The sequence below is a fragment of the Eurytemora carolleeae genome, unplaced genomic scaffold (genome assembly GCF_000591075.1).
Source record: "Eurytemora carolleeae unplaced genomic scaffold, Eaff_2.0 scaffold833, whole genome shotgun sequence".
Lineage (NCBI taxonomy): Eukaryota > Metazoa > Arthropoda > Copepoda > Calanoida > Temoridae > Eurytemora > Eurytemora carolleeae.
In genome coordinates this window covers 136,323-146,270 of record NW_019396825.1, presented here as the reverse complement: position 1 = coordinate 146,270, position 9,948 = coordinate 136,323, and the positions used below count along the sequence as shown (strand labels likewise).

General features: G+C 31.6%; 1 protein-coding gene across 1 annotated transcript in view; it reads left to right on the top strand.

The window, feature by feature from the left end:
- Window positions 1–3,518, top strand: part of LOC111709097 (uncharacterized) — a 9,062-nt gene extending 5,544 nt beyond the window's left edge. Inside the window, exon 7 of the mRNA XM_023482696.1 lies at window positions 3,063–3,518. Coding sequence (XP_023338464.1) covers window positions 3,063–3,518 — 456 coding nt within the window. The remainder of the gene's footprint in view (window positions 1–3,062) is intronic.
- The last annotated feature ends 6,430 nt before the right edge of the window (window positions 3,519–9,948 follow it).

The window sequence follows — 9,948 nt, the reverse complement described above, 5'->3', positions numbered from 1 at the left end:
TTTTAAAGAGAACTCGCTCAAGTTTATATGATTTTGTTCTATTTGGTTCAGCTAAAGAATTAAACATATCCTGGAAGGAAGCTGGAAGGTTTTCATAAAAGTATTTATGCATAAAAGATAGAACACCTAGTTTATATGTATCATCAAGATTTAGGAGTTCTAATCTGAAAAATATTGGATCTGAATGTGCCTTAAATGAACTATTATTTACTGCTCTAATTGCCCTTTTTTGCAAAGACTTGATTTTCTGTAGTTTAGCATTTTTTACACCCCCCCATGTTATAATTCCATACTCAATATGTGGCCTTACAAGTGTATTATAAACTAGTAGGCGAATGTTTAACGGTAAAATGTTTTTAATCTGATTCAGAGCAAAAATTGAGCTGGCAATCTTATTCGAAATTTGATAATCCCAATTTAAGAATTCATCAATTTTGAGTCCAACAAATTTAAAGTATTTATTTGTAAAGGTAGTACCTATTCTTTCCAGAATCTAATTTCCAATTTTTAATTTGCAGTTCAGGATCAAAATGCCATATTTGCATTCCTAAATATCATAAACTTTGTCTTGGAGACATTTAATGTTAAACGTTTTGCCTGAAACCATGCAGCTGCCTTTTTTAGTTCAAAGTTTCGATATGTGGAGATGATTTTAGAAAACTAGTGTCGTCGGCAAATAGATTAGTAAAAAAAGACGTTGCTAATGGCAAATCGTTTATGTATATGAGAAATAGTAGTGGCCCAAGAACACTTCCCTGGGGAACACCACATACAACTGTGTTTTCTTTAGAAAAAATACCATTTATACATACATATTGAGTCCTATTGCATAGGTAGTTTTGAAACCAGGTGTTAGCTACATTTTTGAAACCGTAGTATTCAAGTTTTTTAAAAAGAATATTTAAGTCACAACAGTCAAAAGCTTTCTTTAGATCTAAAAATATTCCCAGTGTAAATTCTGGTTGAGGTTTTTTAAGATTTTCATAAATTTTATTCATTAGGTGTAGTAATGGTTGATTAGTATTATGTTTTGGTCTAAATCCATATTGATGTTGATAGAAAATCTCAAACTTGTTAAGATATTTAAACATTTGTGTCGCAGCTATTTTTTCAAGAAGTTTACTTACCGCTGGGAGAATACTAATTGGTCTGTAGTTGTTAAATTTATCTTTTTCGTCAGTTTTAAAAATAGGAATTTTTTTTGCACATTTATAATCACTAGGGATATATCCTGTTTTAAAAGAGGAATGAAAGAAAGAAATACTAAAAACGTCAAAAATCTAATAAGTTGGTTTTATTTAATAATGAATAAAATTATATTTTTGAATCTTTCTTATAATTACTGTGTGTTTACCACAATACCCGCCAAGGACGAGACAATATTTGAGACAGAAACTAAATTCAATCTTTAGATTGTTGTTTGTGTTTAACCCTATAAAGGCTGGGGGGTCTGAATCTATGTAAAGACTGGGGGGCGACCCACGCCCCCCCCCCTTAGAAAAAGGTATTAGCGAATAGGTATAGGGCTTAATTGCATGCTCATAGCCAAATTTTTCAAGGCCAGCTCATTGAAATAAATTATAGATCGATAACTTTTATAGTGCTAGGAATGGTCGAAAGAAATGCAAAAAAAGGTCGAAAAAATGTAAAAAATATTTTTTTGATAAAACAAATATCAAAGTGTGACACATGTTTCTTCACCCATTTTTCAAGGACTTTTCAAAAATATAGTTTTCAGATCTGTAGCTTTATATGTCATAAAAAAGTTATGGGCTATTTCAGATTTCTTTTACATACTCCGGTTTTGTTATCGCCCTGCACCCTACTTTATGAATAAAAAAGTTACAAAAAAATCCTTTAAATTTCTATTTATAAAAACACCGCCAACCCCCACCCCCAGCCTGTTTAGTGTTAAGAGCTCCAGGTCGTCATCGTTGTTTCATCTTTTGTGGGTAACCCTGCATACAATGTCATGTTTATGATAAAGAGTTGAAGATAAGAAACAATACAAATGTTTGAAATAAGATTTTTTACGTTAAATTCATGCCCTTGAAACTTAATATTTTTGACGGAATTTTTTGCTAATAAATTGAAAACTTTTGCGCAAATTTTGCGGAATGAAACTCAAAATTTTCTTTCTTTGCGCATCAGTTTTGCGTGAAAAAAACAACAATTTGCGCAATCATTCGCAAAAGTCAAATCACGCAAAATTGCCCTATTCCGCTTTTGCGAAACTCAAGTTTTGCGCAATTCCGCAACTAGAGTTTTGCGCAATTCCGCAATTTCGAAAAAATCTAACGGTTGCTGACGGTGTGTGTTTCTTAGAATTCAATTCTAGAAAAATCTTGTTTTGGAATCTCTTCCTATTGGTCACTTTTACATAATTGACCAATGACAGTTAAGAAGTCGAGTTCAAATCTCACGGGCGCGCACCTTATTCACTTGAAATTATTTAATAGGATTAAAATATTGCCAAGTTTCACACTCTCTAATTTCTATTTTATTAATTTTGGTCCCTTAATTTAAACTTTTTGTAACTGGAAGTAACCAATTGAGTGTAGTATAATCGTTATCATACTCGTATATGTTAATATTTTTTTATGTATGGAATAAATCTTCAGTTGTTTAATTCTAAGCTTAGAATATCAATTTTTGACCCTTTGCCTGAAAAGTTACATTTTGCGTAAAACTTTCGGTTTTGCGCAAATTGCACAAAAAAAATGCGCAAAACTAAAATTTCGTTTCATGCGCAACTTTCGCAAAAAAAATATTTCCGGTTTTGCGCAAATTGCGCAAAAAAAAATAGCGCAAAACCGCACAAAACTCACTTGTATGACATACAGTGAACACATAGCGAACAGCATACAGGACTTTATCCTACAAGCGTACAGCGAGCTCCTATGAGGAGTACAGCACAAACCTTAAAAGCATAGACACATAACCATACACGTCCGTCTATTCCTATCGTTCTGTGCCTCTGTACTATCTGTAAAGTCTATTTAGATAACCATATACAGTGAGAACCCAGTTGGACGAGCTGCTCAAGAAAAAGATGTATCAAGTACCCAGCTTATGTTGCAGAAGTTGAACTGGATGAAGATGGAGTTGATCCAGCAGACCTAGCTCCTCTTGTCAGTGGGAATGCTCCCATTGTTACTGCCCCAGCCTCAGAGGATGAAGACGTGGCTGGGGACGTTGAAGAGGACAAGGATAAGGATGAGGATACTGATGTCCTGGTGCAAACCATGCAGGAGGTGATGGATAGGTTATCAGAGCTGAACCAGGAGCTCGAGAATATGGTGTCCTCTGCTCTAGAGGACACTGGCACCCAAGAGCCCCTTGTAGATCCCAATGTCAATGTATGGGATGCAAGGAAGGCCTGGGAACAGGAGTTCAGCCTTTATCCTGTAGCAAGCAGGGAAGAGGTTTACTCCAGGATATATATCCAGGTTGGGAAACTGCTCCACCATATGCAGGAGCGGGTTGACCAGCAAACCTGGAATAGAGATGATAAATGACAGATAGCTTGACTAATATAATAGCCATGCACTTCAGATTAGGTAGACTAACTGAGAGAGCACTCAGAGATCAAGCTAATGAACCTAATATGTAAAAGGATCATGGCTAATCGTTAAACCATCTATGTATCTTCATATTGTGATTATTTATGAATTTATGAATGTATGTGAAATAAATGTAATAAATCGAATTAGAATATGTTTATTAATATGGGTGTTAAATATTGCATAGATAAGTTATTGTATAAAGGTTTGATCGGAGTGAGGAGATAACCCGATGTATAATGTTATCAGGTTGCAAAGATAAGTAATTGTATAAAGGTTTGATCCGAGTGATGGTGATAACCCGATGTATAATGTTATCAGGTTACAAAGATAAGTAATCGTATAAAGGTTTGATCCAAGTGATGGAGATAACCCAATGTATGATGTTATCTATTAGCAAAGATAATTGATCACATAAAGGTTAGATAACTTGAGGTGTGATCTTATCATAGTTTGCTAATTTTAGTTTGTCAATTTATTGCATCATACATTTTTGGTTGTAGGAAATTACCACATCGGTTTCCTTAAATTTTAGATCCGTTTCCTCATATTTTTTATTTGTTTCCGCTTTTTTCAAAAACTTTAAAAATCTTGTTTTGTTGATTGGTTTCCTCATATTTTTGATCCGTTTTCGCTTTTTTCAAAAACTTTAAAAATCACAATTTGTTGAACGGTTCCCTCAAATTTTAGGTTTGTTTCGTCATATTTTTGATCCATTTCCGCTTTTCTCAAAAACTTAAAAAATCTCGTTTTGTTGATCGGTTTCCTCAAATTTTAGGTCCGTTTCCTCATATTTTTGATCCGTTTCCGCTTTTTTCTAAAACTTTAAAATTGATCTGTTTCCTCATATTTTTGATTGGTTTCCTCAAATTTCTGATCTGTTTCCTCAAATTTTTGATCCATTTCCACTTTTTTCAAAAACTTTAAAAATCTCGTTTTGTTGATCAGTTTCCTCATATTTTTGATCCGTTTCCGCTTTTTTCTAAAACTTTAAAATTAATCTGTTTCCTCATATTTTTGATCGGTTTCCTCAAATTTCTGATCTGTTTCCTCATATTTTTGATCCATTTACACTTTTTTCAAAAACTTTAAAAATCTCATTTTGTTGATCGGTTTCCTCAAATTTTTGATCCGTTTCCGCTTTTTTCAAAAACTTTAAAAATCACAATTTGTTGAACGGTTTCCTCAAATTTTAGGTCCGTTTCCTCATATTTTTGATCCGTTTCTGCTTTTCTCAAAAACTTTAAAAATCTCAATTTGTTGATTGGTTTCCCCCAATTTTAGGTCCTTTTTCTCATATTTTTGATCAGTTTCCGATTTTTTCAAAAACTTTAAAAATCACATTTTGTTGATCGGTTTCCTCAAATAGGTCCGTTTCCTCATATTTTTGATCCGTTTCCTGTTTTTTCAAATACTTAAAAAATCTCAATTTGTTGATCGGTTTCCTGAAATTTTAGGTCGGTTTCCTCATACTTTGTACCCGTTTCCGCTTTTTTCAAAAACTTTAAAAATCCTAATTTGTTGATCAGTTTCCTAAAATTTTAGGTCCATTTCCTCATATTTTTGATCCGTTTCCGCTTTTTTTAAAAAGTTTAAAAATCTCAATTTTTGATCTGATTTCTCAAATTTATGGTCCATTTCCTCATATTTTTGATCCATTTCCGCTTATTACAAAAATCTTATATTGTTGATCAGTTTCTACTTTTTTCATAACCATTAAAATCTACTATTACTCTTTAGAACTGATGTCACACATTTCCCACTCTACCCCACAACAAAGAATTTTGATTATAATTGTTAGTGGCTAAAGTTAGATAAAAATAATGAATAATGACGAAATTACATGTTTTAGAATAAAAATGATTTGAATTAATCATGTTGATTAAACTAATTGTGTTTGCTGTGTTTATGTTTGGCGAGGTGTGTTTAGAAGAAAACACACTTTCAGATGCTTACAATCAGGTTAGATTTTTATTCATTTGTATATACAGTGGGAATCATTAAACTATGGAATAGAAAGACGATATTAAAGCATTCTTATGCAAACTGTTTTACCAGCTAGCTTAAAAACTATTTTATTCATTAGACAATTTAAATAATAACAGATAGTCTCCTTATTCCACAGATTTTTTGGGTCCTGCTGTAAATATATATATACCAAAAATGTTGATGCAATGCAATGCAATATTGGCATATATCTGCTTTAGGTTCTGCTTATTAAAATTACATTGGGAAAATATTGAAATAAATTTGGCTGGTTTTTAGTCTGTTTTTAGTCTGTTTTTAGTTTTCAGACATAGGGATTACAATTTGGCGTGGCTGCTATTCCTCCCTTCAGCTGATTAGTATTAAACCAGCATTTTGTTCATCAAAATAGTGCAAAACTATGTAGAAATTATACTTAGAAGTGCTTCAGACACTTACATATTTTTATTAAAAATAAAGATTCTGTTTGGTTTGGCAAATCATCTTTTTTATGCAAAATCTTTCTTACTTTCTGAAAGGTTTTACATCGGTATGTTATGTACATCGGTATATTATGTTATCTACTCGATATAAAGCAATAATTATCAATAATTATTTGGACTTAAACTTTGTACTAAGTGAATTTAGAAAAAAAATGTCGATGTAAGATAGTTTTGTATCAATTTATGCAATCACCAACAACAATAAGTTTTAACAAAACTTAAACTTTTTTAGGTTTATGGGACGTTTTCAAAAAAAGCAAAAAAATATTTCTTATACACCCCTAGGCTTAGTACGTTAATTTAATTCACCAAAACCATACTGCAACTGCAGTTCTTCAATTATCATACAGGTAAATTTTACAATTACAAGGAAAAATTGTAGATTTAAAAGCATTTAAGTGCTTAAAAGGCTGAGAAGAGCCATTTAAGTCTAACGCCAAAAGGAGAAAGAGAATTAATTTGAGTCATAAATGGAACTAGTCTTATTGTAAACAAACACCATTTTCTAAACAGTCCTTAAACTGAAACTATTACCAAGCAAAAAAAAATGGGGGGGGGGGGGTATTCAATTATCAAAATCAATGCAGAGACTTTTTTTTAGGACATTTACTATACTAACGTTTTTTTGATAAGGCATTATCTTTGTTTTCAATTAAAACTTGCCCAGGCAATTGAAGACGACCTGGTGCCTGCTGCAGAACTTAAAGAGGTTGGAGAACAGTTTATTCATTTAAGGAAATTCATCAAAAAAACTAAATTTATGATAACATCAAAAGATATTTAATTTATATTGATACCCTTTAAACCTTGGTCCGATAATGAGATATCCTTATATTATAAGCTGAAAATTGGTTATTTTCAACCATATGTTCTTTTAAAAAGTGACTTCTGAACTCATGAATTGCTGCAGTGAAGGAAGTTATTATGAAATGAAACACTTCTCCATTTAATTTTTGAGTTCTTTGATGCATCTTCAGTATGATTCTAGTTGACTTGGAATTCAGCAAATCCACCAAATCAAATGAACCAATGAAATCCACCAAATCAAATGAAACAATGAAATCCACCAAATCAAATGAACCAATGAAATCAACCAAAATGGTGGATGCTTTGAGAATATTTGCAGAGTCGTTATTTAACAACTCAACAGGCAAGTATTTTTTATTTTTAAGGGGTCCGTATTTTAAGTCTGGTTAATCTCAAGAACCGGGCTGACATCTGGCCATCTATAGAGCGAGCTGAACAGTACACATACAGAGTACACAGGCAAAATGGGACGGTTCACCAAATGAACCAGATCCTTCTAGGTAAATTCTAGAGCCATATATTTCCATTTCTGATCCCAATTGGAATGGATGGGATTGAAAGTAAATTTAGGAGAATATTGACTTTTTGTGTCATTGTGAACTTTGGCGAGTGAACTTCAGAAATGTGTACTGCATCTGGGGGTGTTAAAAGATGTAAATATCAGTAATCAATATTAGATCTAAATTATGGTATACAGAAAAAAAACACAATTGCCGTAAACATTCTGCAGTATTGAACAGAATAGAGATTAGAAAAGTAGGTAAATAAGATTAAGACTATACTAAGATTATACCCTATACCATGAATTTGTTCAGTTCCTGTGTGCCTGAAAATAAGTTAAAATTGTACAATACATGTAAATGTACACAAATTACACCCAGAATGTATAGTAAAGCTTATGCTGAAATGAACTCGGGGATGAACGAAAGGTTTGATTTAAAGAAAATTTAATTATTGTCGAGCACATTTTTCTTCAATAAAAAGATGTTCGAGGGCCCAAAAGGTTATAGAGCACAAATGTGTGAAGTACACTGCATGCTGTATGGAAACAGTACAACGAAATGGCGGTTTTACGTTTTTTTCTAGTTAATACCACTCTATACTTATCTATTCTCTTTGCCTATCAATCATATCAATCAATTAACATTTTGTATTTTGTTTTGATTAAATTATATGGATCCTTATATTAAATAAAAGTGTTCAGTCAATGCTAATGCTTAGAGTTATTTTTAGTTCTTCGATTCGATTCAATCATCTTTTTATGAGATTCTATCATCTTTTTATGAGATTCTATCATCTTTTTATGAGATTCTATCAACATTTTATGAGATCCTATAAAATAAATATTTCCTAACAAAACAAAGTAAAAATAACTAACTGACGCCGAAAGAATAGACTATGGGTGTAAAGCGCTGTTACAATGGTGAATTATAACAGATTTATTGAACAGTCTTTGTTGATATAATATCTTCATTTTAAGGATCAGCGCTACATTTGATCTTCCTAACAGACTTGAAATCCAAGGACACTATTCGAAGGATTCTTGTGGATCGAATTGGGAGAGTTTTAACCCAGAAAATTAAACTGAAAAAATCAAATATCTTGATAAAGGATCGATGGAGATTTCCCAGGTATACTATAGGTCTGAATTAATATACAGTTGGAGATTTCCCAGGTATACTATAGGTCTGTTTTAATATACAGCTGATCATTAACTTTCAGCTTTGAGCATATAGATAATTTTTGAGATTCTAAAATCTGAGTTCTTCCATGCATATTATTTGATTTTTGGTTTGCATGTATTAAGCATATTGACCTAAACAAGAAAACCAATTTTTTTTTCATTTCCTGTTTTTGTCTTATGCATCTAATGTTTCAGTAAAAATGTTATCTAAAAGTGAAATCCTAAAATAATATAATTTGCAAAATTTCAAATATGTATTGCAATATCAAGTTATTAACTGAAAACTGAAAATGTGTTCATTCTCTTTAAAGGCATCTGTGCAAAAATCTATGCACAATTTATCGCAAAAATTGTGCGATCTGCTTCCTTTTGTTCAAGTCTTTCCAAAGAGATATAAAAAATCCGAAATTTGAAAACCAGGAGAAGATCTAAATAAAATTTAGTCAGGTAAAGGTAAAATAAGGCATTCAGGCAATATGTCTGAAGACTCAGGCAGTAGGTATAAAAGCCTTGCTTTTAGCCTTAAGTTAGGGGCATTTATTAGTTAGAAAAGTCAAAAAATTTGAACAGTCTGAGACCTGAGTTATCTCTAATATACGTCAGGGGGGNACAAAATTGTTTCTTTAAATAAAAAAGATCAAAGATTTTTGAGATAAGACAAAATTGTTTCTTTAAATAAAAAAGATCAAAGATTTTTGAGATAAGACAAAATTGTTTCTTTAAATAAAAAAGATCAAAGATTTTTGAGATAAGACAAAATTGTTTCTTTAAATAAAAAAGATCAAAGATTTTTGAGATAAGACAAAATTGTTTCTTTAAATAAAAAAATCAAAGATTTTTGAGATAAGACAAAATTGTTTCTTTAAATAAAAAAATCAAAGATTATTGAGATAAGACAAAATTGTTGTTGTGATTTGGATTGTGCGTTTAGTAATATTATTTTGATTCAGAAAATTATCAGAATAATGTTAATAACTGAAATCCTTACTTTAAAGTAAAATTAAAATAAGTTTGATTTGTTCAAGAAGATGAATTAAAAAAAACATTTTGCCCTAACGAGGAGTATACAATAACAAAGGTAAAGATTGGATAAAAATTAAAAATAAATTCTTATCACTTTATCATTGCAACCTGGCGAAAACTTTTGGTATTTTAAACTTAGATTATGTGTTTGAGATATTAGAGGCCAAAGACATGGGATAAAGGGATTACAAAATCTGAGTTTGTGGCAATAACTAAGTTTTTTTAACCTATCACGATGGGGAGGGGGGGAGTTCCACCCCTTAATTTTTTTTTCTTTTTAACTTACTAAAGGCTTACACTGTGACTCTCAAACTTTTTCACTGAATCGACTAGACAGTTGTGAATAGGTCTCATTTTTTTATGAGCTTTTTAAAGTTGGACTACGGACATGTATCACACTCCC